Here is a 13,671-nt window from a genome sequence, read left to right on the forward strand (position 1 = left end):
TATTAAGCATATGATATTTCTCTGATCAAACAGAATGACTTGTCTTTTCGCAGATATTCACTATTAAAAGTCTTTAAAGTTTATTATGTTGAAAGACATTTTGTCTGCATTTGTTAAACTTGCGACTCTACCCATTTGAAAACTAACAAACAAAAGGGAAGGAGACACACATAAATACATTTGCATTGTCACAAGGTCTTAAAATCATTCCAAATGGGGGTTGATTCTTATAATGTATTTATGTTTTCACAGAAGTGATTTTGCAAAAATGCTGCCAGCATAACTTAGGGAGGGCTTCATTTGTAGAAATCAGTCATGAGTGAAATCACTGTTTAAGCAGCTTTTCCTTGGGAAAAGATTAGTATTATTTTTTCCTTAGGTTTGTTCTCAGTGACTGGTGCAAAGGAGACGTCAGGATTTGAGCATTTTAGCACGCAGCAAATAAAAAATAAAAAATACCCCAGTTTCTGCTCAATACAACAGCAGACACAGCCCTCTCTGAGTTTTCTGAATTGTTTCTTTGAAAGTGTATCATTTCTGTTGTTGATATAGGTTCTTTGGGTTATTTTAAACTCTATTCTCCAGATAGATCATCTGGTAAAATGCACACTTTGCACCACTGTCTTCTTTTCTTTTCTTTTTTAAATATCAGCACCAAATGTTAGCGGTCCACTGACTTCTTTACAGTTAAACAGTGGAGTTAAGGTGCCTTTCCCAGGGAACGCGTTTTTATGGGAACAGTGTCACATTCACATTTTAATTTCCCAGATACGTTCCTCCACCTACATTACCAACATTGTGAACAGCAGATGCACCTCTAGCCCATAAATCTCATCCTAAAATTCTTATTTCTTTATCGGCTGTCGTAATCCAAACAGGGTCTGCTGTTACACATCGAATTATCTTCATTATTTGTGCTGTTCTTATCTATACATATCTTTATCTTTGCTGCAGCAAATACTCGACTTCCCCGCAAGGATAATTAAAGTTTCATGCAATCTCATCAAAAATGCAAGATAACATTTGCAAGGCATATTTAATAGCAAGCCCTGTAATACAATTGCTACAGATGTCACTAACACAGCGGTTTAACATGATTTCTTATTGCACAGTCACTCTGGCCCTCAAGTCTGCCAGCATGACTGATAGCTAGTAAACCAGTGTTATTATTATTTTTATTTTCCATTTCTGTATTTAATATACATTCCACATTGACATATGGTGAAAAGTATGTCTTACGTGTAAAAACAGGGTTGTATTTTTCAAGTTCAAAAATGAACAAAGAAAAAACTGTAGCTAAAGTAAAGGGCAAAGTCTGGGCTGGCTTCCACACATACACTGTATATTGCCCTGTGTTTTATTTATATCTGCATCAGGTAAAATAGTCTGAGTTTTGGCCGGGTGTCTTTATTTCTTCTGTTTCCAAACAGTTTCCCTGGGTTTTGGTGTTAGTTTACTTTGCACTGTAAATAATCTGTTTGCACGGTACCATGTACCAAATATTGCACTAGTTTAGTAACATTAGGTAGCTACTGCTTCTTATTTATGCACTGTTTAATGCTCACTTTATCTGTATTTTGTATAAATTATGTTATAGTTCCTGTGTATAGTCTACTTACATTTCACGTATATGCGTAATATGTACATCTGTATGTACATGTGTAATGACAATAAAGTAGAATCTAATCTATAAATCCAGTAGTAATTAGTTTAGAGTCTTCAAAATATGTAGAAGCACTGTAGTTGCTCAAATAAACAAGTGAATAGTGCTTGGCTTCATCTACTATGTAGTTATATATGGGTGTTTCAGTTTCTCTTTTACTATGCATTTTCTAAACTAAGTACTCACTATCCATTGAGATCAACAGCTAACAGGAAAATGCCACTATATGACATACAATTAAATTTATAATTTTTCCACTTCACATCAATAATTTAGTCTAAAGTAAAAAAAAAAAAAAAAAAAAAAAGAAAAAAGAAAAAAAAAACGAGGTACACTGAAAAAGTAAAGTACTGTTAACAACATTGTTTTGTGAATTAATGACATGAAGCACAGCGCCGGTCTGTTATTTTGTGAGAAATGCAGTGGCTCCATGCATTCATCACAGGGCGAAACATTATCTTGTTACATGTTTCCATTGCATCAACTTTCCCATTTTTCTTCCTGTCAACTTTCCTTCCGCCACACTTTATTTTACTTTTCTGTTTAATGTAAAGTTTTGTCTCCATATGTGTCTCTTCGAGCAAAAACAAGTCAATGAACAATTGATGGAACGGCTGAAGTTGTGCAGGAGTGAAGCTAGTCTTTCACTGCTGATTAAATTATCAGCTTGGCACCCCATTGCAGTCACAAAGGCATGAAATTGCTTGACATTTTTTCTCCCTGTGCTCTGTGCCATTAGCCATTTCCTTAGCTACATTTCACAGCGAGGAGGACAGCAAGAGCTTCTGAAAATCATTCTCAGGAGTAACCCAATGATTCGCCAGGCACTGTGTTGTGTAAAGGCAGACGACCGTACAGGACATGGCATGGAAGTAGTAATGCTGCTTGAACATCCTAGGCTAAATACCTGTGCATATTAAGTGCCCAAACTTGTTGAGATGCAACATTTCTTCACTGGTCATAGCCTCCTCTTTAACGCACCTGCACACACCAGCTTATACACACAAAGTTGGGTTCCTTGCTTTTCTCATACACAAACACAGATTCTTTCCACAAAGACAAATGTCTAATGTACCTTGACTTTCCCCTGTCCCACCTCAGTAGCTCAGTGAGGACTTTTATAACTTTAAAACAGCCCAAGGCCTTCTCTTTCCACTCTTATCTTTTTCTTTTTTTTTTTTTTGCACTCCTGCACGATTCATAGGGCGATTTAAACGCTTTGCAGCACCCTCCCTCACCCAGACACTGCAAAAGTTGGGGGCTTGAGAAATGCCATGTTTCTGCATTCTGTCTGATTTAACTCTGTAAAAGTCAATGACTTTCACTGTTCCTGCCTTCAGTCTTGTCTCGTGCATCGCTCAGCAACACACTTTTTAAAATGTATAAAAGTTTTAAAAGTGCTTCTTGGACGGGGTTGGACGACGGCGACAGGGGCACCGAGGTAGATGACAGAGCGTTTAGCGTGAAAAGGTTAAAGGGTTGCGTCCCAAATGGCAACGTGGCGATAAGGTGGTGTGGCCTTCAACAGTTCTGAAGAGGAAAAGGGCAGGATGAATGTCAGCCAAATCTTCTGGGAAATATAAATCACACTAAGAAGCCCAAACTTTAACATTTCTGCACAACTTTCCACATACGACAATATAAAAATATTGAAGTCAGGTCCCTTGGGAGAAAGATATCTAGTCATAAGTGCATGTACATATACTGTTGCCGTGTCTTATATTTTGGAAGTATAAGCTCTTTCTCTGCACTCATGTTAAACAGAGAGGAAGCCGGAGCAACATGAAAACTACGCATAGAAAAGCAGATTCAAACCTTCTTGCTGTGAAGTGTCAGCACTCACCACTTCACCACTTTGCTTGCCCTTCTTCGATAGGCCTCTCTTCATTTAGACATTTCCAGCTTAAAAAGTAAATATCTGGTGTCACTTTAAAAACTGGAAGTTAGAGTCAGAACAAATATAAAACAAATATACTGTAAACCGGTATTTATAATGTACAAACTCCTTTTTTTAACCTCAAGAGATTCATTTATTTTTGGCATATGCAGATCAATTTCCATATGTGCTACTGGAATGTGGGTTAAGTGTTCCTGCTGGTTATTGTGATACATTTAATAGCATTGATGGTGATGGCTGAGTTCCATTTAGCTGCTGTAGGAGCTTTTAATGGCCCTGTAAATGTTTGTTGTACCTTCTGAACTCAACATGAAGCATACCTCTACCTCTCTGCCCCCACTGTTTAACTACTGTCTGGATTCACAACTGATAGAATGCTTCAGTTGTTGAAGCAATCATGGAGGACTTAATGACAGCAAATGTTAAACAGAAGTGAGGGAACATCCTCCCAGGAACAACAGCTCACCTCGTAATGTTAAAAGTCAGGTAAAAGCAGATTCAACAAATACAGGGATTATTCTTTATAAGGTTATAATTGTTAGGATTTCGGGGTCTTTGTACTGCTGCCTTTTGCATAAACATGGTCTGAAATCCTTAAAGTTTTAGCTAATATTTTGAGACAGGCAGATGGCTGTTTGAGCTGTTGCGCACATTTGTGATCAAATGCTTATTCGGTAATGCAAGCACAGTCGTCTCTTATAAGCAACACAGAATCACTACTTAAATTCATTCATTGAAGCGGGAGTAGCTGAATGGACCAAGTAGGCATAAATTTAAATTAAAACTAGTAACACTATAAATCTCATCATTTATATTTCTGTCAGATATCTGAGACTTCAGTATTTCTTATATTGCATGTAATTTATTCTCTTTTCTTATTTTTCTTCCTTTTTGAATTTCTAAAGCGCCCCCACCCATCCTTTCCTCCTCTGTTTTTTTTTTTTTTTTTTTTCCCCAGGAATGTATTAAGATAAAAAAACATTTCATGTTGATGTATTTCTGTCCAGCTTATCTTGTCAGGTTGGACAAATATGGACGCTGTTTAAAACGGCCTTGTCGCTACTGAAGGTCAAAACGAATCTATGGGAGAGAGGATGGGCTGGGGATGGTTGGAGAGAGAGAGAGAGAGAGAGAGAGAGCGAGCATGGGACGACTAATATAAGAACTGGAAGGAGGGTTTGTTTTCTCTAATAATAATGGATTGCAAAGACAAAAGCTTAGCTGATATCTGCACCATGAAAAAGCACAACCAGGCAGGGGCCTGACCTGGAAACTTTATGTTCGTGTGTGTGTGTGTGTGTGTGTGTGTGTGTTAGTGGGTGACTCACAAAGACTTCTTGAGTCTCAGAAGGCACGGGTGGGACATGTATTCAAATTTCCACCTAGCGTCCTTTTTACAATGACAATGCAACCTTTAACCATTTTTAAAATGACCTCATGGTGTTACTAACATTCTAATGGACTTTAGTGCAAGGTTATAGGTTTGACAACAGAGGGAACATACACATGGAGCTCATATATATTTGCCTATTGCAAAATATACAGTTGCATTTGATGAGACCGGATTTAGACACAGCAGAAAAACTACACCTGAAGCTGATGGTAGTATAGAGTTCTGTTGCTGTATTTTCACCAGATGGTGGTGTTAGAATAAAACACATTCCTTGGCAAAGGATATCTTTCATAGCAACAAAGTCAAAATGTGTGAAGTTATTTCACTCGATATCAGAGCTATCGGTCTGATGCTGACTCAAGGTGATCACCCGAGTTTTTGGACTAAAAATATGACTAAAAAATGACTAAAAATAATAAATGGTTACTTTTATTGTCAGTGTGTTCTGCAAATTATTGGGATGTCAGTAGTGCTATGCTGTATTGTAAATACAGATTTATATTACAAGCTTTTCATTATTACTCAAATAAACGAGGGACAGAGGGCTGGGATACATTGCCTTAAAGGGATACGCCAGCCCTATGTGAAATTTTGTCAATCACCCTATTCCCCAGAGATGGATAAGTGATAAGTGATCTTTTTTTTTTTTTTTTTTTAAATCAGTCCAGGCATGGTTCTAATCCAGCAGTGCAGCTGTTAGCTTTAGCTTAGCTTAGGCACTGTAATGTACCTATGTAAAAGTCATGGATAAACACTAGTCTGTCTCATCAAGAATTTTCCTAATTACCTCTTGTGACCTGTACATTCACATCGAGTACAAATGTCAGATGCAAATTACATGAAGGGATTGACAGAGATGGGCAGAGATAGATTTGGGACTATATTCCAGCAAAGCACTGCTTCCATCAACACAGCAGCGTGACTGGTGTTCTGGTGATGTATGGTGCGCGCTGTCGGACTAAGACAATGCCTGGACCGTTATAAAAACACTTTTTCTCACTCATCCAACTCTAGCGAATATGGTGAGTGACTAAATTTCACACAGGGGTGGCATGTCCCTTTAACGTCTGTCAAATGTTTTAAGAAATTATTTTTTCACATGTCTGACTTGACAAGAGAGACATATTTGTAACCAGAGATGGAGAGATTTGTGAGGCCCAGATTGAAGAATGCTGCCAGCTCAAGTACACAAGTACCAGACACATTCATAATTACAGACATCATCATTCAGAGAATAACTGGCCTCCAGACTATCCCTTGTTATATAAATTATCCAAGGTTAATCAAGTTGAAACTTGTATGAAACCTCAAAACCAATTTTCAGCTGTTAATCAATGTTCATGGCAATTTTATTATGAAACCCATCCATCCTGGTCATACTCAAAATAATAAATCACACAGAGGCTTTTTTTTCTTTCTTTTCTGGTTTGCCACTGTCAGCTCACTGACTGTGACAACAGTGATTTGTTCTTATGGTTTTAAATCCAAACTCATTATTATGCAGCATTTACACTCAGGCACATTCTCCTGCTTGCATTAAACTTTTGCCTCTGTACTGGCCAAAGCCAAATAAAACCTGGGTTCTTCACTTGGCAGTGCACAGATATGTTCCTTTTTGGTCAATTTTAAATGAGGAAAAACTGAAGCAAACAGATATCATGCTTTGAAAAAAAAAACCACACAAACAACAAAGGGTGTACGCCAACAGGTAGCATGATGAGCAGGAAAGGGAGTGGTGAGAAAGCGAGTGATAGATACTCAGTATGTATGTGTGTGCTTGCCCATCAGACCTGGTTTCAGCATGGAGAAGCATCACTGTAATTGCCTTAGCTGTCAAACCAGCCAAACTTCCTCACATCACCGCTGCCGACTACACCAGCAGCTCCCTCTTTCTCTGCCTCTCTCTATTTCACACAAAACCTTATTGTATGTCACCATCTAGACCTGTCTGTCTGTTGGCTGTCTACCTGTCTCTCTCTTTATTTCTCCTTTTCTTAACCTCTGACTGCAACGGGGTGCACTGTGTTTTACAGATCAATAAGTCAGACCCAACGTGAAGTGCCTGCTTCCAACACTTGTTATAACACTTGGATTCTCGGAACGGCACAGCAGCAAACAGCGAACCTTCCATCACCTTTAATCCACCTCTACACGTTGAATACCTTTACCTTCAACCACTGAATAAATACCACTACAGCTAGTTCTGAGAGACAGCTAACACAGTCCAGTCCATTTTCTAGTGTTAGTTATTTATTGCTCCTCCCAAATCTCTCAGCAGTGGTTTCTAAGTAAGCACCAATTTGCACACTTGGATAATTGCAAGTATCCATGATCTATTTAGTGAGAAATTGTCTTTATTTTGCGGAAAGTAGCACACAAAGACACATGTAACTCTAAAAATATCTTGGAGTGGCAGTACCTACCATGTGAGTAGTGTGTTCCTGAGTACAACATTCAGCATGAGTGAAACCTGCAATACATGGGACCTTCTGGATGATATGTTCATTTGTATCCTGGACCCTTTCCAAGCAGGTCAGTCTTATAATGCTAAGACAGGTGAGAAGAGAACTGCAAGAGTCAAGGCATGAGGAAGCAGTCTCCATCTTAGCTCTAGACACAATTGGCTGCAGAGTTTAGCCGGCGGAAGAACCTAACCATTTACATGCTGGTCAAGACTCAAAGGCTGGACCACAGAGACACCTAAATTGAGGAGAGTTGCTTAAGATAAAGACCAACGATTTTCCACTTCAGGATAATTCCAGTGAGGGTAGAAATAAGTACCTCTGTTTTGTCAGTATTTAGTTAGTGATGTGGTGTTTAAACAGCGTTGTTAAACAATGAGATTTTCTTTTAATGCAGTCTTCCATTACCACACAAAGAAAACAACCCCCTGTAAGCCATTTTCCCTAAAGTAAGGGTGGGGCAAATTGAGAGTGAAAAACTAAACAAAATGCAACTATTCCCTCGAGTGGTGTTTTCAATTGCATCAGGTGACATTATCTTGATGCCAGTGATCTACTCTATTTCTGTTCACTGGCACATAATTGGAAATCACGTAATGTAGCAACAAAAAAAAAAAGGAAAGGGGCAATCTTGAAACCAAGATATCTTCTAAATCAACAAAATAAGGGGGAGACCTTTCCTGTCTGCCTACACTATCGTCTAGTTTTCCATTTTGAAATCCTGAAATGAGGAATTATCCCACACCAAAGTATGTATGAATGCAAGTGTGCACACGTTCTCCATTCTGTGAACTGTAGTGAAGGACATTAACAGAGGAAGCTTGGTACACTCACTTCCAGCCAAAGTGCCTTTGGCCAAGGTACTGATGCTTGTTTATGTCTCTTGTTTTTTTGGCTACAGACTAGCCACATGTCCTGAGTTCAGTTAATCTAGTCTTTGGCTTGAATGCTTTATCCCTTTAGCGTCTCAGTAGGGACTGGGAAACCAACCTTCTGAAGTGCCCATGGGCCAAGTGTGTCTGGAAAAGTGCCCTTATAGTAAAGCATTTTGCTTATTTGATCTTTGTTGTGTGTGCGCTGTTTCGTTTGTTATACTCCCACATCATAAATTGTAATTCTGCCTGCTTTGCTGAAAGCACTATTTATTTAGTTTCACTTGCCAACATGCCCTTGAGCGAGGCACTGTGCTTATCTAACACCACCAAGCTGTTTAATTATCTCATATTGTTTTCAATATTAAACCCCAGACTTAGCAAGTGACCCTTTGCACTCCAAGGAAAGTGACACCAAGCATGGCCAGGACATTTTCTATTTGTAACAGATGTTGTTGGGTTTAGTTTTAATAAAAATAAATAAATAAGTAAGGCAACAAAAAATGAACAATAATGTAAAAACCTTGAAAAATCAATTAATTTAAAATGGTGCAGTCACTATATTAAACCACTCACTGGCTGTACAAATGAATATGTATCAAACTGCTGAGCAAATAAATGGGCTGAGAGTACAAGTCAGGTAGCCTAAAACACTGACATATTGTCTGTGATGCTTAAAAGTTGCGTGAATCGGCATCTTTTGTACTAAATGGTTATTACCAGACAATAAGTACATGGCATGGACCCATGTCACATGCAGTGCCACAGTCTTATCAGGCTAAGCTAGCTGGTTGTTTTTGAAATATATATGAAGTATTATTATATAAGTATATGTGATATTACAGACTTCATGACTTTAAGGAAAGTTCAGTAATTTGACTCCTCTTTGAAAAAAAATAAAAATAAAAAAATTTAATTTACCATTCCCATAGCACAGTAGTCTGTCTCATCAAGAACTGGGAAATTTCAAAATATGACTATGTGGCCATATTTTGCTACTGTCAGTGTAATTTCATTAAAAAAGGAGATCCAGCTTCTTAAGAATGACCACGGTTATGCCTTCCTGGTTCATCCAAAATGTTATTGCTCAACCATATGAGTGTTTTATGAGGTTTAATTATCGTAGAAAATGCAATTATTGTGATTTATAACAAAGTACTTCATCCAAGTCCACAAAGTTTTAGGAAGTTTTCGGAAGTTCAAAATGTATGATATAATTATGTAAAATTGATTAAAGAACAAATGTTTAGTGTGTATTCCCCCTACTGTTTCACAAGTTCTGTGGAAGCAGCATTAACTTATCATTCTAATCACTGACCAGCAGTTGAATGACTTCTGATTATTTAAAGTCGTCTTTTATCTTTTATAAAAGTCGAGGTGTCCTATGCTAGTCGCCAATGATGTCACTCATAAAAACTCAGTAGAAAGTAATGCTTTGCAACAATGAAATCTATACTCTTGACCTGAATACATATTGTACCGTCTCACACAAAGAAAGTTATGTGGGCTTTTCTACAAGGTAATTGAAGCTTGAGCATGGGCTAGCACTGTCAGCACTGTTAGTTTGACACTGTAATATGCGTCTCTCGCATGGTGCATTCACTGACATCAAGGACAAAAAAAAAAAAACACATACAACCACTGCAACAATGTCAGTTAACAAAAAAACAACAGAACTGAACTTAAAATACACATGAGCTTGTTAATACTGTGCGGTGCAGATATGTATAGCCTGTATAAATCGGCACTGTCAGCATTTAATAGTGCTTCACAGTGTGTTGTAAGATAGCATAGCCAGGATAAAAATAAAATGCGATATTTCTTCAAAGTCTTCTCCGTGGTCCACAGCTAAAGGTCTAACTTTGACGATGAAATTCACCAGGGAATTGGTGATGTGCCTCCTTCTGTCTGTTACCACAGGGCATTTGGTGAAGGTGTTAATTGGCTGCTGTTGAAAGGATTTGGATCATTCTCTTGCTAGTGTTAGTGGATGCCTTTTTAGATGAGAATGTAATGCCGTCGTACTGTTGTTGTATTTCAGGACAGGCTTAAATATTTTAAATATCACAGTAGTATGGACATCTTTGATGAAGTATTTCCACACACATGATGAAAAGCTGCTGGTTTGGTGCAATGAACCACTGGGCTCCTGACCTGTCTTCTTTGAGGCATCAGTATTGTTAGTGTCACGTGATCGGCTACTAGTTGACCTTATGTTTAAAGTGCCATGCCACAGCAGTAAACTCAACTAGTCGGCACAACCCACACCACTCTGCAAATGTGAGACTGAAAACATCCTTCATAGTCAAGTTATTATTGATGCTGTAGTAATATTATAATGGTAGATGAAGCATGAGGCTTCAACTAACTGTCCCTGCTCATACAGATTTGTTACTCATCTGTTTCCTCTGCTTCCAGCAAGATTAAAGTGTTTTTATGCATCTCAGGCTGGAATCTCCGACTCGGACCCTGACCTTGGAGGCTCCCAGAGGGGTGGAGATCAATGCTGGAGTAGGAGATTTCACAGCGTCTTGTAGGAAAGACCTCCTCCTGCGGTCCTCGGAAGGAGAGGTGAGCGTGTTTTTCATATTTGTTTTTTCTTTACAGAAAACTGATTGATCTGTCAGATGGCTAGACAGAGGGAACAGAAGCTGGCAAAAATAGCTATGTTCATGTGTAAATACAAAGGACAACACAATATTTTGGGTGTTTGTGTGATGTGTGTGTGGTCTTTAGACTGTGCGGCACTTCATGGTGTTGGGCCTGCTTCATTAAAGTACCTTATTAGGCTAATGAGCGTCATCAATCCAGGCGACCTTGTCCTCCTTTTCTCCCCTCCTCTCATCACTCCTTTCTTCCCTTCTTCTCTTGGAGAGAAGTGACTTCATTAAAGCTGGTTTGATGAGGTTCCCTGTCAGTTGTTGCTGCTGTGTGTATGTTTATAAGTGTGTGTTTGTGTCATTGTTAGCCTGCTATCTCACTGTCAAGCTCTTTGCATAGCTGCCTGCCACGTTGTGTGAGCACCCAAGCAGACTTACCCATTATCCCTATGCGTGATGTGTGTGTTGGTGTGAGTGTATGTGTCAGCCTGCCATATTGCATGTCTGCTGGAGCATAGTGTGTCATTAACTTAGTAATTAACAGAAGAATGACCAACTCTCGTTGCACTCACTGTCATTGTCAGTCACACACACAGTTTTCTACACACACTATTTTGTTCTTCTAAAGAGCACAATATCACTCACTCACACACGCACCTAGACCCACACTGAAGCAGAAATCAATTGGTGTTCCTCTCCATTTCTCATTTCCTTATTCCATTCCGCCACTGGGCCCTACTTATGAGAGATCCACAACCGAAGAAGCTACTCTGATGTGCGGCGAAACATCTTCATGAAATTGTGCAAGTTCAGTTGCCTTTCTTTAACATTTTTGGATATACCATGACCCAGATGACTGAGATCCTTTATGTACATCCACAGCCTCATCCACGTCAACAGATACTAGAAAGTTTGACATAAATTGAGTCCACTGAGGTCACCACAATATTTGGACAGTCTGGACATTTATATATTTATCACCTGCAGTCAAGATACAATATACAGGAGTGTAGGTCTGGATGATGTGTGGATGGCATAGAGAAGTTTTCTGCACTGTGTGGTAGTCCAACTAAAAACAAATGGCAAAATAAAAACAAATTATGACACTGTAATGTGACAATTAATGCCTGGACTAATAAACGTCATCCTCGGTAGGTGAGTTTGATTGTGCCGAATTTGAGCTAATGGTTAATGAAGTAGGAAAAATAAAAAGTAGTCACCTTTTTAACTGCCGGTTTGTATGGCTGTCTGTGTTACTGTACCGTTTTATTGCTTGTATGATTTTTATTGCATATTATTAAATGTCCAGTTAAATGAAAAACATGTCACTGGAAAAGGCGCCAAACTACTAATGCAAGCTCCCTGCAGATTTCAGAACATGTGAATTTCAGAAATAATCTGAAAAACCTTTTGTGTCTGATGGAGAGTAGAGACAGAAATATAATCCTAAAAGACCTGTCTGAAACATGCACATTTGTTTTATGTTCATTTCTTTTATGTATTTTGATACTGGTGACGTGCCTTGAATCCAGTCAGTGGGGTTCATTTTTAGGGACACATAGTTGCCTGAGGTTGCGGGGCTGATAGTGTTTGTTTCATCCTTGTCTTTTGGTCTATGTCTTTTAGATGGGACATATCAAATCACCTATCCAGTAGTGCACATAAAGTGTGTCTGTAAACATATTTTGGCATTGCCATTGCCAGAGAGTACCTGACTGAGGCTATAGTAATAACATGAGTATGTTTTTGATGACGTTCATCTTGAATTGTGGCTTTTTTGTCGGTCATATGTTATATATGTTTGATTTGACAGCTGGACTCATTGTAGAGATGAAAACTTATTTCAACTAGGCCCCTAGCCTCTGCCGTTTTACACATTACCATGATTCTTATTTTTCGTCACAGAGTTCTCCCTCTTCTCTAATCTCCCTCCACCATCCAACTCTTGGTCTTCTCTTTGTTCTACTCCTCCTTTCTTTTCTTGTCTTTTTTTTCTATAACTTTCTTCCTCTACATCTTCTTCTCATTCTCCTCCTCCCCCCCTCTCCGTCGTGGGCTCTCGGTCCTTCATCTTTCACTAACCCAGCCTATCTAATTAACTTTCCACTGCCAGGGTTATACATCACTGAGGCTGTCACTTCACAAGAAAAGGGGAGGGGAATTATAATTTTTACCTCTTCCCTGTCATCCCTCTCTCTCTGTCTTTCCCCCATTTCATGTGTTCTTTTGTCTCTTTCTAGTCTTTGTTCATCCATTATCTCCCTCTGTTTCTGCCCCCTCCCCACCCCACCCACCACCCCCCTCCCCTCTTTCTCTCTGTCATCCCTGCATAAATAGATGTCTCCCTATTGATGGTGAACATTAGCATGAAGCAGAGTGTAACAAGGGTTGTGGCGTGAGGCTTTAGCAAAGTTTGATGCCATAAAAGGCTTGAGAAAATGAAGGATTTGCGGTGCACTGCCTCTCAACCTCTCCACCCTTCGCAACAGCGCTCGTCAGCCAGATGTACAGGGAGAAAACCTTCTGTCCACCAAGGTACAGTTTTATAAATACCAATGGCACCTTATAAGCGTAATGGCATTGAGAATGCTCAAATTATCCAAATATAGACAAGGTCACGGTGTGTATAGCCATAAGAATGTAATCTCTTTTTAGGGAAAAGGGTGGAAGGCAGAAGATGTGATTACATTGTATACTAATTACTGCCACGTAAGACTGTTCCTTTTTGGTGGAGTCTCACTTTTCATTGTGTTTCAGGGTCTTCTGTGGCCCCTGGTATATCAT

At 39.0% G+C, this 13,671-nt stretch overlaps 1 protein-coding gene across 1 annotated transcript in view; it reads left to right on the forward strand.

The window, feature by feature from the left end:
• LOC125003765 (zeta-sarcoglycan) overlaps nucleotides 1-13,671 on the forward strand; it is a 314,436-nt gene that overhangs the window by 285,434 nt on the left and 15,331 nt on the right. Inside the window, exon 7 of the mRNA XM_047577925.1 lies at nucleotides 10,735-10,858. Coding sequence (XP_047433881.1) covers nucleotides 10,735-10,858 — 124 coding nt within the window. The remainder of the gene's footprint in view (nucleotides 1-10,734; nucleotides 10,859-13,671) is intronic.

The sequence above is a fragment of the Mugil cephalus genome, chromosome 2, assembly GCF_022458985.1.
Source record: "Mugil cephalus isolate CIBA_MC_2020 chromosome 2, CIBA_Mcephalus_1.1, whole genome shotgun sequence".
In the NCBI taxonomy this organism is placed as follows: Eukaryota; Metazoa; Chordata; class Actinopteri; order Mugiliformes; family Mugilidae; genus Mugil; species Mugil cephalus.